Below are 22,282 nucleotides of genomic sequence, written 5' to 3'. Positions count from 1 at the left end.
TGACTCCAATCAAGTTGTAGAAACATCACAAGGGTGATCAATGGAAACACGATGCACCTGAGCTCAATTTCGAGTCTCATAGCAAAAGATCTGAATATGTAAATAAGGTTAAAAAAATTGTATATAAATGTGCAGAAATTCCTAAAAAACAGTTTTTGCTTTGTCATTAGGGGTTATTGTGAGGATTTGTCTCATCAAAAATTATTTAATCCATTGTAGAATAAGGCTGTAACGTAACAAAATGTGGAAAAAGGGAAGGGGTCTGAATACGTTCTGAATGCACTGTATATGGGCGCGTTCCTCTGCCCAGGCGTGGGCACATGCAAGATCTTACAACGCTTGGATAGGTATTTTACATATCAGCTAACCACATCATATGCTATAGCAATCTGTCAGTCAATGACATAGTCAATGATGTGGCATGCAACCATTGGTTGATGCATGCAACATCTGAGCACAGGAACGCGACCAATGTCTTAAGTAGCTGAACATGTCATTTCTACAACCGCATGAAAATGACAAACTGACCAGTTTTATTTTAGGCCCCCAAAAATTATATTGAATGAGTGCCTTTCATTTGATGGCCTTGTAGGGGACTTTTTTTTGTTGACATGAGGTAAACAGAGAAAGTGGGTCTACAACAGACTCGCGTTTGGAAAATCTGTTTAATAATAATTTCCATGAGATATTTTGTCTCAAATTCCCGCCGTTTTAAGTAATCGTTCTGCCCATCAGGCACAGTAAGTTGAAATGGAATTTTATTTAACTTCTGGCTTCCCGCAGACTGTTTTTTTTTTGCAACCCAGTACAATTGGGAGCAACGCCAGAGCAAATACAGTTTCTGCCAATGTGTACAAAAGTCCCAAGGGTTTGCGATACGGTTTAGTAAACCTTTGGAACGTTACACTGAGAAATTATAATATAAAAGGTCAAATTACTATACACCTTTTTGACACGATTCCCACACAACCGTATTTCCATGGACGAGACAAATCACCAACCTGTCTGATTAATCGGGCTGTAAAACACAATTAATTGGTTACATACAGCCTGAAACACTGGAGTGCAAAATCGTGTAAATGTTTCTTACAAGCCAGAATATTTCTCTTTCTTTACCAGTTGTCAGTGCTGTTGGCATCCAAAATTAATGGTGTATTACTGCCACCAGCTGGACAGGGTATAATTAAAAATCCATTGAGGGAAAGGGAGATAAATGGCATCATCCAAAATATAAAATAGACACGTCAACAAACAAAACCCATCTCACTTATTCAATCATATTCCATCCCCCCCATTTAATTTTTTAAAAATAAAAATAAGGTGCCTGTGAGGGCAAAACATTCACCGACTGGATTTCTTGCAAGGCCTCAGCTGTGAAATCACAAAGACCCAATAAACGTTCAGCTGCATTCACAATGATTCCAATTTTCTCTGACTCTTCTCCGCTTGTGCTGTACAGTTTATGACCATTGAAATAAAATAATACAAAGTCCACCTTTTTAACATGTAGCATTTCACTATCCCTCGATTGATGAGAAACCTTCACTCTTCGTGGTGGCTCTACTATCATTGTTTCTTTCCCACCACTCGTTCCTTCCATTCTTCTCACCTCCTCCAGATAGGAGACACAATGAACACACCTTGCTCTTGCCACCTCGGTCTCCTTCACCCTCCAGGAATTTGGGTCTATGTTCGACTCCACAGTTGCAGCCTTTCACTTCATCTGGCATATGATACTCTTCCCTTCTGCACACACTTGACACATGGCCAAATATTTTGCGCTAATGACACTGAAGGGGCTTGTGCACAAAAGCTCTTACATGGTATTTCATGAATCCTAACTTTATATGAATAGGGGGAGACTCTTCATCAAAGAACAGTAGTATGGATGAAGTTAATTTATTTTCTCCATCCACCATACGGGTCAGTCGACATGCACCAACCACTCCATCTATGTCTTCAGTTACAGCTTCTGCCTCCTTGATATGCGCCCTGCTTCGAAGATCCATACAGGAAACATTTCCACTCCGATATCTTTTTGAGGGTGCTCCGCAGACACACTTGTGACTCTCACCAACTCCACACTTTCCTCCAACACATACCCGATTTTCCTCGAGACATTAAATGGATTTCCCAGGTAGCATTGATCCAACACACTCACTTGGATAAAGAAAATGAGTCTAGGGGTTTCCTAGTTTCCATCACAACTTGACTTCTCTTGTTTCCCTTCTTCTTTGCCACTGTAACCCACTCATTCTCACTCTCTGTGCTATTATCTTCACTCGACTCACTAGGAGTAAAAAAAAAAAACTGTTTCCGCCATCTTCTCCTATACGCTCCAACGACTAGCCCACCAGAGCTGTCCCTCACAACACCCATAGAGCTATAAGCGGTCACACCTCACAGAACAGGTGATATGCAGGACTTTTAATTTGCATTTAGACACAAGCACTTCCAACTGATTGTGAGCAAACGTGCTTCAGTCGGAATGTTCGACTTTCATAGTGTGTATCAAGGTTATTATAGTTTTGTGTTATATTTTTTTATTTGACCCCTTTTTCTCCCCAATTTTCGTCGTATCCAATTGGTAGTTACAGTCTTGTCTCATCTTTGCAACTCCCGTACGGACTTGGGAGAGGCGAAGGTCGAGAGCCGTGCGTCCTCCGAAACACAACCCAACCAAGCCGCACTGCTTCTTGACACAATGCCCACTTAACCCGGAAGCCAGCCGGCACCAATGTGTCGGAGGAAACACTGTATACCTGGCAACCGTGTCAGCGTGCACTGCGCCCTGCCCGCCACAGGAGTCGCTAGTGAGCGATGGGAGAAGGTCATCCCTGCCGGCCAAACCCTCCCCTAACCCAGACGACGCTGGGCCAATTGTGCGCTGACCTATGGGTCTCCCGGTCGCGGCCGGCTGCGACAGAGCCTGGACTCTAACCCAGAATCTTTAGTGGCACAGCTAGCACTGCGATGCAGTGCCTTAGACCACTGCGCCACTCGGGAGGCCTTGTTTGGTGTTTTTATATTTGTTTTTATTTCTATTCGTTTTAAGATTTTTATTTTAAATTCAGTTAAGTTTCAGTTAGTTTTTCGATTCACTTTACTAGTTTTTATTTACTTAAAGTTTTATAAAAACATTTCATTTTCTTTTTTTTATATTATTAAATGTCAGTTTTAGTTTTAGTAGGGACAGAAAGTAGCCTATGCGATGGAGGCTAGGAGCCATTTATGTGTTGGCTGGGGCTCTGAACACAGAGTTTTCGCCCCCGTCCCGCCCTTCTGGAAACTGATTTCTCAAATCTAAGGATCCGAGTCACGTTCTGCGCATTTATTATTTTGCACACAAATTCACGTTTCTCTACTCAACCTCTTCTGAACACTCAACCAATTTGATTGATATGATGATGTAGCCTATATTTGCCTCATATTTTTTAACAATGTTCCCGAAAAATATATGAAGGCTGTTGTAAGGGATATTGCCATAGCTGGCACAAGCAAGACGCAGTCTATACATTGCAATGGGGCAAAACAATAAGCGTTTTGTGTGATTATGTAATCTTTATAGTTATGCCGCCATATAGCCAGCAGTTTGCCTCCTGTTTAGCCAATGTTTGCAATGATAATGAAAAAAAAACATTAAATCGCTATTAACTGCCTGTCTGGGAACAGCCACAGGAAGTAGCTGCAGCACCCCCTGAAAAATCGGAATAAAAAAATATATAAATAAAAAATATATACAGTGCATTCGGAAAGTATTCAGACCCATTGACTTTTTCCACATTTTGTTATGTTACAGACTTGTTCTAAAATGTATAAAAAAAACTTGTCATCAATCTACACAAAATACTCCATAATGACAAAGCAAAAACAGGTTTTTCAAAATGTTGCAGATTTATATATATAAAAATGCAGATATGGTTATACTGTAAGGTTCTCATATCTCCACATAGGAACTCTGGAGCTCTGTCAGAGTGACCATCGGGTTCTTTGTCACCTCTCTGACCAAGGCCATTCTCTCCCGATTGTTCAGTTCGGCCGGGCGGCCAGCTCTAGGAAGAGTCTCATAGCAAACAGTCTGAATACTTATGTAAATAATGTAATTCCGTTTTTTATTTTTATACATTTGCAAAAATGTAAAAAAAACAGTTTTCGCATTGTCATTATGGGGTATCGTGTATAGATTGAGCCTTATTTTTTATTTAATCGATTTTAGAATAAGGCTGTAACGTAACAAAATGTGGAAAAAGTGAAGGGGTCTGAGTACTTTCTGAATGTACTGTATACCACGGTCAGCAAATCAGCATTCAGGGCTGAAGCAGTTTAGAATTAAGCAATAAGGGGTTATATTGGCCATATACCACAACCCTCGGGCCTTATTGCTTAAATAACGCACACAGTATATCAGCGCAGTAGAATAGTTCTTAATTCCCCTTTGAAGGTACAATGTATTTCCATGTAGATTCCATGCCACAATACGTTGGCAAATGACGTTGAAACAACGTTGATTCCACCAGTTTGTGCCCAGTGGGAAGTTTGTTCGAACTGATTTGTGTTCAAGCGGCAGCGGAGTCACCAAAGATATTTATAACCAACCCAAGATAGTTCATCTGTGTCGTTTTCAATGGGAGTAAATTAAGCATAGTGAGCAGAATAAGCGAGGAGGTGGGCAGAGCCAAGCATGAGCTAGCGAGATCCTATTGGCGTGTTCTAGCACGTATTTGCATATTTCTGTTAGGGAACGCCTTCTCTGTGAAGTGCACGTATACAATAACTAAATTCACCCTTGCACTCCTTGTAAAACAACATTTTGGCAAAGGGTTACGTCTACAAAACTTAGGGTGCTCTGTTTGCAACAGATAATAGTTTTGGGAATAGAAAACTTTATTGAGATCTGACTTTTCTTTGGTGAGAAAATCATCAGCATGTCGGCCCAGTGCCACCTCACTCCATACATACGGTGAAACAGCTGTCTCCTTGTTCTATCTGTGAACTCAGAGTGACAGCACTGAGCAGCAGCTGAAAGGAGGTAGACTAGTGGTTCCCGCTTGCGTAGAAATCTCCGTATTTTTAGCAACAGCAATTCGGGTTCCTGAAAATCCGGAACCGCAGCCACTCCGTTATGGGCCTATCGTTTTTGTATTTTTAAGGATTTAACTTCTTGCCACTGTGGGGCAGTAATGCATAAGGTGATGGGTCAGGTCATAGGTTTGGTTAGTTATAAAGGTAGACTCAGCGAGATGACGTAGATGCACAAAGTAAATCGTATTAGTGGGTACATTTCCGTAACAACACCAAGCATTAAAAGGCGAGGCCTAAAGGAGAAGTTGTGTTTTTTTTTACAACCAAATCTCTATTTTTGATGTAAATGGCATGTTATAGAAGGGTCCAGACACCATTTATGAGATTTTACTTGTTTTTGAGAAACTTACCCCAACAGTGAATCGTCCTTTTAGAGACGGCAAAGCTCTCAGTATAGTGATGCAGCTCTTTAGATGTCGTACACATGAAATTGTCATTCCAAACTTTATCCGCAATGTTATATTCCAGTTTTCCCTTACACAGCTGTGCAGGCCGGGTGTGTCCATGTAGTATACGAACATAATTCATGATTTTAACTTTATTTTAGTTAGTTTTGGAGTCAAAGATAATAGTTTCAGTGTAGTTTTAGTTTTTAAAACGGGTTTGTTAATTATTTTATGTCAGTTTACTAAATAGTTTTTTCATGATTCGTTTTCGTAATTTTTTTTGTTTTCTATAATAACCTTATAGTAAGGTTACTATGGGTGCGACATACGTCAGGACGTGTATATTTGCAATTGTGAATCGATTCACGTTTAGATCGTGTAGGCCTATTTGGCTGTTTTGACTGACATATCCTTCATCCTTCATTGACTCCCTGTCAAAATAAAATAAATTGATTCAGTTAGTTGGAAGTGGTCCCTTGAACGTATAGATAGCTGGTGTGATCAAATGTAAACCATAAACATCACCTAGCATTCAACATCTCCACATAGTATTCATAATCCAATGGATAAATTGCCCGCTTAAAAATGCCTTGCAAGGCAATACACAGAGCATGAGCATGCACTGTAATTGGGTATTTTTCTGTGTTGAGTAAGCAAGCTTGAAGCTTGGCTAGCAGCAAATCTCATTATCCTGTTCCTGCCACATGCTTTCCTGACTGAGGTCAGAGAGGCACCCATCCCTACCTCTGTCCTCAACCATCACATGTAACACCAATCCAAGCCAAGCCTGCATGGGTGCACATGGACACACAGCCTCACAGCCTAATACACATCATCTGTTGTGTTTTTGATGGCTGTAGATGTGTAACTTTAGCATAGTCCTAGCACTCCCATACATAGGCCTCAAACTTTGTTTTGTTGTCACCACCAGCTTCAGTGTTCTCTGCCTTGTGATGTCATTATTGCATGTGCAGGTGGGGTGTTGCTAAAAAAAAGACTTGGCTAAGCCAATTAGAAGGAAGGTTACTAATCCTGTTCTCAGATTCCCAGCCTGTTGGGAGGAAGTGAGCACAACTCTTACCAACCTACAGGCAATGGCCTCTGATATCATGGCTCTTCCTTTACTGTATATTGAAATGGAAATGGTTGTTACACTAGATGGGAAATCTGACATTGATCTTAAATAGCTCAGTGGCACAAATACCTGTAGTTCAAGGCTGAGAGGGATCTCAGGTTCTGTCACAAGCCCCCATTGAAACCATTTGCCAAGACCTTGATGTGGTTTTAGTATTTTAGAAATAACACCTGCTGACAAGTTATGAATACAGGCCTCATATCTTCATGCAACGACCTCAGATAAGAGATTTGTGAATCAAACATGGCGAAGAGTCTCTTCAGCCTCTTATTCACATCATTGCAGCAAACAATTGTCCAGTTAACAATTCATAATGTGCAACTTACTCAACAAAAGCTACACGCAAGTCCATTTCCACACCCATTTGGTCTACCCCAGAAGTTGAGGTGAGGCTGGCTACTATTGCAGAATTATAGCACTGCCTAGATTTGTCTTTAGTGAGAGAGTATTTGTTTCCTGACAGAATTCAGTCGTTCCTGAGGTGAACAAGCTAGATCCAGTACGATCCAGGTAAGCCTAGGCTATGCGTTCACGTGAAGCATCTCTCTGGGAACCAGATTAGAGTGAGTCCCCTCAAGTTCTCCGAAGTTTAGTTTGTTTGACAGATTCGTGTCAGTGTTCGGGAGTGTTGGACACCTCTGGGGTAAGGGTGCATAGGATTTTAGTGTTCTTTTTCTTTTCCGGCCAAGAATGCAGCTCTGTTGAGATGCCATTGAGATCCTCTTGAATAACAACTATTTCAAAACCTTCCACGTACAGTGTCTGTGTTGTCCTCATAAGTCATCGTTTTTCCCCCCTGTAAAGGTTGTTTGATTATTGCTCACGTTTCATGTGTTTACTTTCTTTCTCAGACCCATACCCTCCTGAGATGACAGGGAGTTTGTAGCAGGACAGTCTCACTGGAAAAATCTACCAATAACACAAGGGAGGGAAGCCTGACATAATTTCAAAAATGGAATCATTTCAAAATCCTTACGGGGCCACGCTCAACCGCAGCCAATCGCTGATGAGTGGCCTGGAGAAGACCCCTCCCACCTGCAACAAGCCCACCCACTCTCGGAGCAGTAGCACTGCCTCCTCCCGTCACTCCCGGGTGAGTATGTCTCTTCCACCAAGAGAGAGTCACAATGACACAACATCAACAAATTCAATAAACAATCAACACATTTACAGTCACTGACAGAATGAATTAAATTCTAGGAGTTTTAGGCCCATCCTGCACTTGTTTAAATATCAAATATCCAAACAAAACTTCAAACTGGATGTTAACATTTCACAAACAACAGGACTGTCTCTAGATGGTTGTTGATGTGTCTGGTATGGTGTTGTCTCACCCTCAGAACATTAAAGATTGGGAGGTGATGGACGACCTTCAGGTGGACGTGACGTCAGGTGACAACCCCCCGGACCTGACCATCCCAGGCATCTGTGAAGGATACCTCCTCAAGAGGAGAAAATGGCCCCTGAAAGGCTGGCACAAGGTCAGCAAACTGTCCATTCATCACTATTTTGGAAATTAGTTCATTTTGGCCTTAATTCATGTGTTTATCCTACTTTCAGAGGTACTTTGTGTTGGAAACAGGGATCTTGCGATATTCCAAAACCCAACAAGATGTAAGTGCACATTCCCTTAATTATATATTTTAGTTCAATTATGAAAATCTCCCCATTAATAATGGAAAGCACTTATTTTTTACTTTAAAGATCACAAGGGGAAAGCTCCATGGTTCATTAGATGTCAGCCTTGCAGTCATGTCAATCAACAAGAAATCCAATCGTATCAATTTGGATGCAGGAGACATTCTATATCACATGAAGGTATGCCCCGTCCCTTTTACCTTATTTTAGCTTGTTGACTATGCTACATACACTACCATTCAAAAGTTTGGGGTCACTTAGTGATGTCCTTGTTTTTGAAAGAAAAAAAAAAAAAAATTGTCATAAAATTGATCAGAAATACAGTGTAGACATTGTTAATGTTGTAAATGACTATTGTAGCTGGAAACGGGAGATTTTTTTATGGAATATCTACATAGGTGTACATAGGCCCATTATCAGCAACCAAACACGTTGTGCTTGCTAATCCAAGTTTATCATTTTAAAAGGCTAATTGATCATTAGAAAACCCTTTTGCAATTATGTTAGCACAGCTGAAACTGTTGTTCTGATTAAAGAAGCAATAAAACTGTCCTTCTTTAGACTAGTTGAGTATCTGGAGCATCAGCATTTGTTGGTTCGATTACAGGCTCAAAATGGCCAGAAACAAATAACTTTCTTCTGAAACTCATCAGTTTATTCTAGTTCTGAGAAATGAAGGCTATTCCATGCGAGAAATTGCCAAGAAACTGAAGATCTCGTACAACGCTATATACTACTTCCTTCACAGAACAGCACACACTGGCTCTAACCAGAATAGAAAGAGGAGTGGGAGGCCCTGAGCAAGAGGATAAGTACATTATAGTGTTTAGTTTGAGAAACAGACGCCTCACAAGTCCTCAATTAGCAGCTTCATTAAATAGTACCAGCAAAACACCAGTCTCAACGTGAAGAGGCGACTCCGGGATGAGTGAAGAGGCGACTCCGACTCAGAGTTCCTCTGTCCAGTGTCTGTGTTCTTTTGCCCATCTTAATTTTTTGTTGGCCAGTCTGAGATATGGCTTTTTCTTTGCAGCTCTGCCTAGAAGGCCAACATCCCAGATTCGCCTCTTCACTGTTGACGTTGAGACTGGTGTTTTGCTGGTACTATTTAATGAAGCTGCCAGTTGAGGACTTGTGACGCGTCTGGAACACAGAAGTGATGGTTGCTGATAATGGGCCTCTGTACGCCTATACAGATATTCCATAAAGAAATCTGACGTTTTCAGCTACAATAGTCATTTACAACATTAACAATGTCTACACTGTGTTTCTGATCAATTCTATGTTATTTTAACAGACAAAAAGTGTGCTTTTCTTTCAAAAACAAGGACATTGCTCAGTGACCCACAACTTTTGAACGGCAGTGTACATTATGATTAAATAACTTAATAAACTAAGTTGAGTATTGTCCAAGGTTAATTTGAAGAACAGTTGAGTTGGATTATCTTTTTGGGATTACTTTTAGATGCCTGTAGTAATTCAAATGAACTTGACACCACTCTTCCTGTTCTTTCGTCTCCTAGGCCAAGAGTCATGACCTGTTCTACATCTGGGTGACCAAGCTGAGTGCCCATCGCATGTTCAAGAAGAACGAGGCTGCTCAAGTGCACAATGGCTTCCTCCAGGCCTTGTCCCAGGGCACCAGTGTGGCTGGACTAGCACAGCGGAACGGCATGCAGGACGTGGTAAATTCTCTTTGTAGAGATCCAGTCTCTGTTGGCAGTGATGGTGGTTCATAGTTTTGTATTGATTCTCTTTCTTCTCTGTCTGTCTGTCTGTCTGTCTGTCTGTCTGTCTGTCTGTCTGTCTGTCTGTCTGTCTGTCTGTCTGTCTGTCTGTCTGTCTGTCTGTCTGTCTGTCTGTCTGTCTGTCTGTCTGTCTGTCTGTCTGTCTGTCTGTCTGTCTGTCTGTCTGTCTGTCTCTGTCTGTCTCTGTCTGTCCGTCTCTCTCTCGTCCGTATACCAGTCTTCCTACCAACACTACCAAAGCACTACAGGCTCTTACATGGGTGAGATAGCTGCACCAACACTGTCAGAGTTTCCCTCGGTCAACCCTGGGGTGAATGGGAAGGTGTCAGCCTGGTTACAACAGACTCATGACCCAGACAGCTGTGCTGAAGGTACTGCACTCTTATCTTGTATACAAAGTACACCCAATATGTTATAGTTATATACACTCAGGGCTCCCGAGTAGCGCAGCGGTCTAAGGCACTGCATCTCAGTGCTTGAGGTGTCACTACAGACACCCTGGTTCAAATCCAGACTGTATCACAACCGGCCGTGATTGGGAGTCCCATAGGGCGGCGCACAATTGGCCCAGTGTCGTCCAGGTTTTGCCGGTGTAGGGCGTCATTGTAAATAAGAATTTGTTTTTAACAAGAATTTAAGCTTTCTACCCATATCAGATATGTCTTTGTCCTGGGAAATGTTCTTGTTACTTACAACGTCATGCTAATCACATTAGCGCACGTTAGCTCAACCGTCCCGCAGGGGGGACACCGATCCTGTAGAGTTTTTAACTGACTTGCCTAGTTAAATAATGGTAAAATATATATTTAAAAAATTGTTTGTTAGGGCTTTCAAATATATTTAAAAAAAATGGTATTTGTCACATGCGCCAAATACAACAAGTGTAGACCTTACAGTGAAATGTTTATTTACAAGCCCTTAACCAACAATACTTTAAGAAGTTTTAAGAAAAAAAGTGTTAAGTAAAAAATAGAAAATAAATGTAACAAATCATTAAACAGAAGGAGTAAAATAACAATAGTGAGGCTATATACAGAGGGTACCGGTACAGAGTCAATGTGTGGGAGCACCGGTTAGTCGAGGTAATTGAGGTAATATGTACATGATAGATAATAAACAGAGAGTAGCAGCAGCGTAAAAGAGGGGTCTGGGTAGTCCTTTGATTAGCTGTTCACGAGTCTTATGGCTTGGGGGTAGAAGCTGTTAAGAAGTCTTTTGGACATAGACTTGGCACTCCGGTACCGCTTGGGCCTTCCTCTGACACTGCCTGGTATAGAGGTCCTGGATGGCAGGAAACTTGGCACCAGTGATGTACTGGGCCATACGCACTACCCTCTGTAGTACCTTGCGGTCGGAGGCCGAGCAGTTGCCATACCAGGCAGTGATGCAACCAGTCAGGACGCTCTCGATGGCGCAGCTGTAGAACCTTTTGAGGATGCCAAATCCCATGCCAAATCTTTTCAGTCTCCTGAGGGGAAATAGGCTTTGTCGTGCCCTCTTCACAACTGTCTTAGTGTGTTCGGACCATGATAGTTTGTTGGTGATGTGGACACCAAGGAACTTTAAGCTCTCAATCTGCTTTAAGCTCTCAACCACTGCAGCACGTCGATGAGAATGGGGTGTGCTCGGTCCTCCTTTTCCTGTAGTACACAATCATCTCCTTTGTCTTGATCACGTTGAGGGAGAGGATGTTGTCCTGGCACCACACGGACAGGTCTCTGACCTCCTCCCTATAGGTTGTCTTATTGATGTTGGTGATCAGGCCTACCATCGGCAAACTTGATAATGGTGTTGGAGTTGTGCCTGGCCATGCAGTCATGAGTGAACAGGGAGTACAGAAGGGGACTGAGCACGCACCACTAAGGAGCCCAGTATTGAGGATCAGTGTTGCACATGTGTTGTTGCCTACCCTTACCACCTGGGGCGGCCCGTCAGGAAGTACAGGATCCAGTTGCAGAGGGAGGTGTTTAGTCCCAAGGTCCTTAGCTTAATGATGAGCTTTGAGTGCACTATGGTGTTGAACGCTGAGCTGTAGTCAATGAATAGCATTCTCACATAGGTGTTCCTTTTGTCCAGGTGGGAAAGAAATTGCATCATCTGTGGATCTGTTGCGGTGGTATGCAAATTGGAGTGGGTCTAGGGTTTCTGGGATAATAGTGTTGATGTGAGCCATGACAGCCTTTAAAAGCACGTCATGGCTACAGAGGTGAGTGCTACGGGTCGGTAGTCATTAAGGCAGGTTACCTTTGTGTTCTTGGGCACAGGAACTGTGGTGATCTGCTTGAAACATGTTGGTATTACAGACTCAATCAGGGACATATTGAAAATGTCAGTGAAGACACTTGCCAGTTGGTCAGCAAATGCATAAAGTACACGTCCTGGTAATCCGTCTGGCCCTGTGGCCTTGTGAATGTTGACCTGTTTAAAGGTCTGACTCGCATCGACTATGGAGAACGTGATCACACAGTCGTCCAGAACAGCTGATGCTCTCATGCATGCTTTAGTGTTACTTGCCTCGAGGCGAGCATAGAAGTGATTTAGCACGTCTGGTAGGCTTGTGTCACTGGGCAGCTCGCGGCTGTCCTTCCATTTGTAGTCTGTAATAGTTTGCAAGCCCTTCCACATCCCACAAGCGTTGGAGCCGGTGTAGTACGATTCAATCTTAGTCCTGTATTGACGCTTTGCATGTTTGATGGTTTGTCGGAGGGCATAGTGGGATTTCTTATAAGCTTCCGGGTTAGAGTCCCGCTCCTTGAAAGCGGCAGCCCTACCCTTTAGCTCAGTGTGGATGTTGACTGTAATCCATGGCTTCTGGTTGGGGTATGTCCATACGGTCACTGTGAGGACGACATCATCGATGCACTTATTGATGAAGCCAGTGACTGATGTGGTGTACTCCTCAATGCCATCGGAAGAATCCCGGAACATATTCCAGTCTGTACTAGAAAAACAGTCCTGTAGCTTAGCATCTGCTTCTTCTGACCACTTTCTTATTGACCGAGTCACTGGTGCTTCCTGCTTTAGTTTTTGCTTGTAAGCAGGAATCAGGAGGATAGATTTATGGTCAGATTTACCAGATGGAGGGCGAGGGAGAGCTTTGTATGCATCTCTGTGTGTGGAGTAAAGGTGGTCTAGAGTTTTTTCCCTCTGGTTGCACATTTAACATGCTGGTAGAAAATAGGTAAAACGGATTTGAGTTTCCCTGCATTAAAATCCTCGGCCACTAGGAGCGCAGCCTTTGGATTAGCATTTTCCTGTTTGCTTATGGCCAAATACAGCTCATTGAGTGCGGTCTTAGTGCCAGCATCGGTTTGTAGTGGTACATAGACAGCTACAATAAATACAGATGTGAACTCTCTTGGTAAATAGTGTGGTCTACAGCTTATCATGAGATACTCTACCTCAGGCAAGCAAAACCTTGAGACTTCCTTAGATTTCGTACACCAGCTGTTGTTTACAAATATACATAGACCACCACCCCTTGTCTTACCAGAGGCCACTGTTTTATCCGGCCGAAAAAGCTTAAAACCCGCCAGCTGTATGTTATTCATGTCGTTGTTCAGCCATGACTCGGTGAAACTTAAGATATTACAGTTTTTAATGTCCCGTTGGTAGGATATACGTGATCGTAGTTCATCTATTTTATTATCAATTGATTGTACGTTGGCTAATAGGACTGATGATAAAGGTAGATTACCCTCTCTGCAACGGATCCTTTACAAGGCACCCGGACCTTCGTCCCCGATACCTCCGTCTCTTTCTCCTGCGAATGACGGGGAAGAGGGCCTTGTCGGGCGTCTGAAGTAAACCCTTCCCGTCCGACTTATTGAAGAAAAAGTATTCCTCCAGTACGGGGTGAGTAATCGCTGTCCTGATGTCTAGAAGCTCTTTTCGGTCATAAGACATGGTGGCGGAAACATTATGTACAAAATAAGTTACAAATAACGCAAAAAAACATCCACAATAGCACGATTGGTTATGGGATCGTAAAACGGCAGCCATCTCCTTCGACGCCATTCTGCCAAATGTATAAATATAGGATTTTTTTGTACTCATGCAAACAATATCTCTAGCTCCTAATTCTCCTGAATGGTACTTCACGGACGACCACAGTTAGGAGATACAAGTGTTTTTGTCCAGGTCTTAACTCCCCAGTAGAATTGTTCTTGGACCTGGCCTAACAGCATCTGTATTGTTTTTGCAGAGCTGAACTGTTGTCAGTTGGACCTGTCTGAGCTGAACCGGCTGGTCCAGAGGCTGCAGTCACTGGAGGGGGGGCAGCAAGCCTTCACCAATGGAGAGCTGCAGCGCATCATCAGCATGCAGGTGAGATGAAGCAACACCGTTACGGCCCGGTGCCAAACCAAAACTTCCTAGGATAGGTTTAGCAATGTGGTAATGGTTCCACCCCAGACATCTCATGGGCTAGGATCAAATATCAACACTTATCCAGATGTTTCATGTCTACACATTTTCCCAAGGGGCTAGGGGTGACTTTGGAACATGGGCATACCAGTGAGTTGCAGGACAAGGGTGTGAGACATGCTTGAATTTAGTAATGTAATGAGACAACTGGCTTATACCACTGGGCAAAAACTGGTTGAATCAACAATGTTTCCACGCCATTTCAACCAAAACATTCAACGTGATGACGTTGAAAAGGGAATTTCATATTTTTTTCACCCAACTACTAAATCCAATGACAGATGACAGAGTGCAATTTTGGGTTGATTTCACGTTGAATTCATGTCTGTGCACAATGGGATGCCTGCTCAGTGATTTAAGCTGAGTCTGTTTTTTAATTCCACCAAGAATCTTTCCCTTGAGAAACCCAAGAAGTCCAGGTCTGGCAAGATATGGGGTCACTCACGCACAATGTCAAGAGTGGAGGCCCTCGGAATGGTAAGACAGGTTTGTAACGTTTCAAGCATTTGGTTTTAGCTGTGGTTCTTAGATTAAATGTGAAGGTGATTTAGGAACATTTTCGACTCACCTTTTAGTTTTGATTTATGGATATTGTTCCAGTGAATTTTCCAATGGATTTGGTACTAATGTGCAGATATTTTTAAATCCCCCAAATCCTGAAATTCCTAAAGGTGATTGTGTACCACTAACCAATCTGTTATGAATATAATATGTTGCTTTTGTGTATTAGCCAACCCAATCCCCTGATAACTTTTAGGCTTCTTTTTAATCCAAAGCCTTTTCGTGGGATTACAAAATCGGTGAGTCCCGACTATGACACTAGGCAGACTGCCAAAGCATGGAACAACTAGTCCTAATTTAGCTCTTCCATGTTGTCCAGACAGTCAAATATAGACAAAGGGGTATATTTGTTTACAATGGAAAGTAACATATAAATACTTAGGGGTATGGTTAGATGATAGGCTTTCTTTTAAAAAACATGTTACTGAATTGGGAAAAAAGCTCAAATTCAAGATAGGATTCCTTTACAGAAACAGGGCTTGTCTGTCCTCTGTAAATAGGAAAAAAATTGTGCAGGCTACTTTTATGTCCGTTTTAGATTATGGTGATATTATCTATATGCATGCATCGGCAAACACATTAAAACCACTGGATGCTATTTACCATTGTGCACTCAGGTTTATCACGGGTGATAGTTACAGAACTCATCACTGTATCCTATATCAACATGTGGGTTGGGTCTCTCTATCTGTGAGGCGAGAGCAACATGCTCTCTTGTTTATTTATAAAGCACTTCTTTTAAAACTACCTCCATATATATCATCATTAATTTCCACAAGATGTACTAATTTTAAAACCAGATCACAGATGTGGATTACATTAGAGACTCCTGCGGTCTCCACAGAGTTGGGTAGGACTGCCTTCAGTTCCTTTGCACCTTATTCATGGAACAAACTGCAGATCCAACTTAAGTTAGACACTCTGGTGTCCCTTGCCCATTTTAAAATGCTTATGGAGGATCAATATGATGTTGTCTGTGATTGTTTCTGTTGAATTGTGTATGTTTTGAAATGTTCTTGTCTGTATGTCTAAAACTGTACATGTCAACATGTTTACACAGGGCACAGCCGTAAAAGAGATCCAGGTCTCAGTCTGTTTTCCCTGTTAAAATAAAGATTAAAAAAAAAATAATTAAAAAATAATTAAAAAAAACATCAAATCAGATGTAACTTTAGGGACAGAGTAAAGCAACGATTTACAGTAAACACTGCTATCAGATGGAAGTTTGCATGTTGTAGTTGTGATAAAAGTTTGAGAAATAAGACATTTGTTTTGGCTAAAACCTTGTAGGACATACATGCTCCTAGAACTTGACGCTAGCTTTTAGCCTTCCATAGTAGTTATATTGCATGGCTTTTACACAGCTCTCCTTCCTTTTCCATCTACATTTAAACATATTTAACATCTCTGTAATGTGGGGAATCAGTGACTGACAACTACTGTAGAAAATGGTTATTCTGTTTGTTCTACTTTTTCATTCTTCACCATTCCTCAATTTTGTAGCTGTCCTCCAGTCACCTGAACAGCTCTTCCCAACTGGGTGCGTCTGTCCCCTCCCTCCCAGACTATGTACCCTCCATCCCAGACTACGTCTGCTCCCAGCTGTCCCCTCCCACCAACACCTCCGCTGAAGGCAAGAAGATCCAGCAGGACATCTGTACTTTGTCCCAAAGAGGTCAGAGCCAAATACACACACACACACTAACACATTTTGCCTTCAGGTGTTATTGTTACTACTGATGCTAAATGTGTATATCTTGATTTTCCTGTCCCCATCAGTGCACACGTCCCTCAAGTCTGTGCATGAGGCCTTGGCCCAGGAGCGTCAGAGACTGCAGGACACTTACCACCAATCAACCACACTGGCTGAGGTGAGGGTACACACCTTCATGGAGACAGGTTTGGTTTACAATAGACCTATGAGTGCTTTTCCTCCCGATTCTGTCTGTTTTGCGGTCTTTCTCATGGTGTCTATTGTTCGTCACTCTTCCCCTCTCTTTAGACTGCATCTGGGAACCAGTCCCGCCGCACGCCCTCAGTGACAGACTCTGCAGCAGAGTATTTTGATGCGAGTGACGACGTCCTGAATGGGAGCTCCTCTGAGTCTGACGAGTCTGGTCTGAGCGACAGGACCACCAGCAACTCTGAACCTGAGGAGGGCCATGGTGAGCGTGAACACACACACACACACACACACACACACACACACACACACACACACACACACACACACACACACACACACACACACACACACACACACACACACACACACACACACACACACACACACACACACACACACACACACACACATATCAATTAGAAGTAGTTTTTCAGTGTTGCGGCGTCACTACAGCCTGGGGTTCGATCCATGACCGGGAGTCCCATAGGGCGGCGTACAATTGGCCCAGTGTCGTCCGGGTTAGGGGAGGGTTTGGCCGGGGGGGCTTTACTTGGCTCATCGCGATCTAGCGACTCCTTGTGGTGGGCCGGACGCCTGCAGGCTGACTTAGGTCGTCAGTTGAACGGTGTTTCCTCCGACACATTGGTGCAGCTGGCTTCCGGGTTAAGCGAGCGGGTGTAAAGAAGCGCGGCTTGGTGAGTCATGTTTCGGGGGACGCATGACTAGACCTTCGCCTCTCCCGATCCCGTTGGGGAGTTGCAGAGATGAGACAGGATCGTAAATCACGAAGTTGGGGAGAAAAAGGGGGTAAAATAAATAAATAAATAAATATGTTGTTTTTCAATGTATTGAAACATTTATACATTTTCCCCACAGCTTCGGCCACTCGTGAGTACCGTGCCAGCATCTCTAAGGCTCCCAACAGCGTCGTGCCCAAGAACACCGGCCGCCGTACCACTCTGCCTGCCCACTGCCCAGAGAATGCCCATGTGGGCCTGATGCAGATCCTCTACAACAATATAGGCAAGGACCTGTCCCGTGTCTCCATGCCTGCAGCTCTCAACGAGCCCATCAACCTGATACAAAGACTGTGTGAGGAGCTGGAGTACTCCGAGCTGCTCGACACTGCCAACAACACACAGGACCCCTACCAGAGGATGGTAAATAAAAATAAAAATATACATTAAAGTATGTGTCTTCAAAATTTGGTAACGCAAAGGATGTACGGCTTTTAGATACATCTTAAAGACACTGAATGGGAAAGTGCTCAAAGTAGCAGCATTTTTTCACATCAATAAACTATGATAAAGATTTTCCATTCTGTCAAAGGTATATGCTAGAATACAGTATACATTGAGCCTCAGGATTGAAACGAAACCACGTAACGACAGCTGCAGTATGTTAGATTAGAAGACTGAAGGTGTTTCTCTGTTCTTGTGCAGGTCTACATTGGTGCCTTTGCCATCTCTGGTTATGCCACGGCTCACTACCGCAACCGCTACAAGCCCTTTAATCCACTCCTGGGGGAGACCTATGAATGTCTGAGAGAGGACAAGGGCTTCCGCTACATCAGTGAGCAGGTAGGAGGACTGAACCTTCTCTGACATCCCTCAGCAGAAATGACGAGTGACCAGGTCAGACTAGTTCTGTCAGATTCAGACTAAACCATTAGTGTCTTTCATCAGGTTTGCCACCATCCCCCCATCTCTGCATGTCACGCAGACTCAGATAACTTCTCCTTGTGGCAGGGTGAGATTTCTTGATTATAAAATAAGCGTCTTAACATTTGTCTTGAACCATTTTAAGATTTTTTTTGTAACTATACTATCGCACATTTTTATCAATAATGTTTCTCATGGAACACAACATATTTATGTCACCTGAACAGACCAGCGGTGGAAGAATAAGTTCTGGGGAAAGTCACTGGAGATCATGCCAACAGGGATGGTGAACGTCACTCTCCCAAGGTAATTGTTTGGTCCTGGTGGCCATTTCTTTACTATCTGCTCTCTCAAGCTGTTAGAAATGAAAATGTGAAATGCTCTACCTTCAATCACTCTTACAGGTTCGGGGACCACTATGAGTGGAACAAAGTAGTGACCTGTGTCCATAATGTCCTGAGCCAGCAGCGCTACCTGGAGCACTATGGGGAGGTTATCATCCGTAACCTCAACAGCAACGCATGCACCTGTAAGATCACCTTTGTCAAGTCCCGCTATTGGGGGTCGGACACCAACAACAACGAGGTGCAGGGCACTGTGCTGGACCAGACTGGGAGTGTTATCCACCGGTTTGGGGGGTTGTGGCATGAGGGCATCTTCTGTGACACTTTTCCCACTCCGCAGTGTATCTGGAAGCCAAGTGAGTATCCCACCCACACAAGGAAAAAACTCAAAGAGAGTTTAAAACATAAATCTTCTATAAGGGCTTTATTTCTCCTGTAAAAGAAAATTGGACTCATTATGTTCGATGCCCATTGATTAAAAATATTTAGTATGTAGGAAGCCTATTTAGAAAGACCAAGTTGTAAAAGGTCATTCTAAAGGTGCAGTTTTGTCACACAACCCAATGCCACAGATGTCTCAAGTTTTGAGGGAGCATGCAATTAAAATGCTGACTGCAGGAATGTCCACCAGAGCTGTTACCACGTGTAACCACGACAGCTGATGAAACTGGGACTTTGCACGACCGAAGAATTTCTGCACAAACTGTCATAAACCGTCTCAGGGAAGCTCATCTGTGTGCTCGCCATCCTCATCAGGGTCTTGACCTGACTGCGGTTCGGCGTCGTAACCGACCTCAGTGGGCAAACGCTCACCTTCGATGGCCACTGGCACGCTGGAAAAGTGTGCTTTTCAGGGATGAATCCCGGTTTCAACTGTACCGGGAAGAAGGCAGACAGCGTGTATGGCATCATGTGGGCTAGCGGTTTGCTGGTTCACGTTGTGAACTGAGTGCCCCATGGTGGCGGTGGGGTTATGGTATGGGCAGGCATCAGTTACAGACAATGCATTTTATCGATGGAAATTTGAATGCACAGAGATACCGTGACGTGATCCTGAGGCCCATTGTCGTGCCATCCATCCACCGACATCACCTCATGTTTCAGCATGATAAGGTGGTTAGTGGTATGCTAACTAAAGCCATTGTGGTTTGAGACTGTGGTTACATCAGCTCATTATTGTAGCTCACCTCATTGGCTTCTTTCACTGTGCAGATCCCCAGCCCAAGGACTACTGCCTGTATTACGGCTTTTCCAACTTCGCACTGGAGCTGAATGAGCTCACCCCAGGCTTGAAGCCTCTTCTGCCCCCCACAGACTCACGCCTTCGCCCTGACCAGAGGTGAGTGGTGCCTCAATGGTCCGTGGAGGGCTTGATTCATTATTAAACAATTTTACAAATCATGTTTTTATATTGATAGGGCCTTACATTTTTGAACCAGGAAATATTCAGGGCCTGACTTGTAGATACGATGTGATAGGTTCGATGAACTGGAGCGTTGTTTTATGAGGTTTTACTTTTCCTCAGGATGCTGGAGAATGGGAGGGTGGATGATTGTGATAAGTTTAAAGAAGAAGTGGAGGACGTGCAGAGGGAGCGGAGGAAACAACTGGCTAAGAAAGGACAAGAGCACAAGCCACGCTTCTTCAAGTAAGTCCCTGCTCTTTTAGCCTTCAGTGATACTGAAGCAATAACAATCAGTGTGTCGTCTTATGTCGAGGATAATACTTCACCAAAAAAATACAGTTTTGTAGCCCTAACTTCAAGGTATGCTTTCAGTGATTTACATTTTCTGTTCATTTTCCATATTCAGGAAAGCTGTGGATTCCTCTGGGAGGGATGTGTGGCTGACCAACGGAACCTATTGGAAATTCAGAGAGAACCCGGGGTTTGCTAACACAAACAACCTGGAACTATGGTGAAGAAACGCACGGGGGCCATTTGGTGGCCTGAGAGAATCAAATGACAAAAATGACCCAAGTCTGTATTGAAACCCAGAGGATACGTGGTGGGATTTGATGAAGGCATGGATGAACTGTCCTGAGAAGCCCACCTTCTATCATCACCATATATGCACTCCCAAGACAAAGGAAACTTCCAGGAAAGTCTGGAAACTACTTGGATCCACTGAACAGTCAACAGTGAACAGTCAAGTTGAAAATAGTTCCCAGAATTCCCTGAAAGTGTAGCATCCATCACCTGAGAAGGATAAAGAGAGACTTTGTTCATTTTTCTAATGCATTTCTACTGGTACTTGTATGGTCCACTGCAATGTAGTTACGATCATTCCCTATTGTTTGTGTACATTTTTGTTCTTCTATCAAGATGCATTTGCTGTCCAGAGCAGTGTTTCCCAACTCCAGTACTCGAATACCCCAAAAATACACATTTCTGCACACCTGACTCAACTTGTCAACTAATCATCAAAGCCCTGAATGAGTTGAATCAGGTGAGTTAGTCCGGGGCAACAACAAAAACGTATGCTGTTTGGGGGTACTGGAGGACTCGAGTTGAGAAACACTGTCTAGAGCAGGGGTATTCAACTCTTGCCCTACGAGGTCCGGAGCTTGCTGGTTTTCTGTTCTACCTGATAATTAATTGCAACCACTAGGTGTGCCAGGTCTAAATCAGTCCCTGATTAGAGGGGATCAATGAAAACAAGCAGTGGAACTGGCTTCACGGTCCAGAGTTTGAGTTTGAGCGGCCTCGAGGGGTGGAAGTGTGCGGTTCATTTGCTCAGGTCAAGAAAACATTTACTGTGGACTAATCTTCAGAGATTGTATATTTTGAAATGTGTATTTTATACTCTCTGGGCTGAATCCTAACTCGATTTTTGTGTTTCATCACTCAACATTTTCACATAAATCTCCCAAAGAAATCTAGGCATGATTCTTAGTTACGTGAGTGGATCTTAAGTTAAGATACGACCCTTTATGAATTATTGTTGAATCATATTTATTTCAGTGGCACTAGTGTATTAAATACCTCTCTTTTACAAGAGTTAATTTTAGTAAGTCAAACAATTTGACATGGGAATGTAACCTATAACTTGTCTCTCTCTATGTCATCTAGCTTGCACATAAATTACTTTTTATAATGTAAGTGTTGTGCTTTTGATTTGTGATTTTAGTTAACACTAATAATGCTATTGTGATGATTAAAGATATTTCTCATGAAAGGGGTTACCAAGTCGAAACTGGTTGAGTGGGAACTGAATGTACTGTATTCATCATAATTAATCTGCTTTAAGGTACTTTTTATAATGGTGAATTATGAGTATAATCAAATTAAAATCAAACTAGACTTAATATCAACATGTGTAATATACAGTACAATGGATATATGGCTATTATTCAATAGTTTGTATTTACATTCAATGAGATATCAAACCAAACAGT

At 42.9% G+C, this 22,282-nt stretch overlaps 1 protein-coding gene across 1 annotated transcript; it reads left to right on the top strand.

Annotated features, from left to right (window-relative positions):
• The first annotated feature begins 7,483 nt into the window (after positions 1–7,483).
• LOC139581026 (oxysterol-binding protein-related protein 7-like) lies at positions 7,484–22,277 on the top strand. The gene is made up of 20 exons (XM_071410327.1): positions 7,484–7,696; positions 7,944–8,084; positions 8,164–8,217; positions 8,308–8,421; positions 9,765–9,926; positions 10,207–10,360; positions 14,194–14,315; positions 14,802–14,900; positions 15,191–15,214; positions 16,479–16,650; positions 16,755–16,846; positions 16,978–17,140; positions 17,758–18,041; positions 18,324–18,461; positions 18,567–18,630; positions 18,770–18,848; positions 18,947–19,242; positions 20,099–20,225; positions 20,412–20,534; positions 20,698–22,277. The coding sequence occupies exons 1-20, from the start codon at positions 7,556–7,558 to the stop codon at positions 20,804–20,806; spliced, it is 2,658 nt and encodes an 885-aa protein (XP_071266428.1). The 5' UTR covers positions 7,484–7,555; the 3' UTR covers positions 20,807–22,277.
• The last annotated feature ends 5 nt before the right edge of the window (positions 22,278–22,282 follow it).

Source organism: Salvelinus alpinus, chromosome 7 (assembly GCF_045679555.1).
Source record: "Salvelinus alpinus chromosome 7, SLU_Salpinus.1, whole genome shotgun sequence".
Classification (NCBI taxonomy): Eukaryota; Metazoa; Chordata; class Actinopteri; order Salmoniformes; family Salmonidae; genus Salvelinus; species Salvelinus alpinus.
Note: the sequence above shows the minus strand (reverse complement) of the source record. Positions and strands in the feature narration are given on the sequence as shown.

Excerpts from the sequence above, each read along its gene's own strand:
- LOC139581026 (XM_071410327.1), top strand. The coding sequence starts at position 7,556 with ATGGAATCATTTCAAAATCCTTACGGGGCCACGCTCAACCGCAGCCAA. Across the intron at positions 8,085-8,163 it reads CCCTGAAAGGCTGGCACAAG|AGGTACTTTGTGTTGGAAAC; the intron begins GTCAGCAAACTG and ends TCCTACTTTCAG. Across the intron at positions 15,215-16,478 it reads TTCGTGGGATTACAAAATCG|CTGTCCTCCAGTCACCTGAA; the intron begins GTGAGTCCCGAC and ends TCAATTTTGTAG.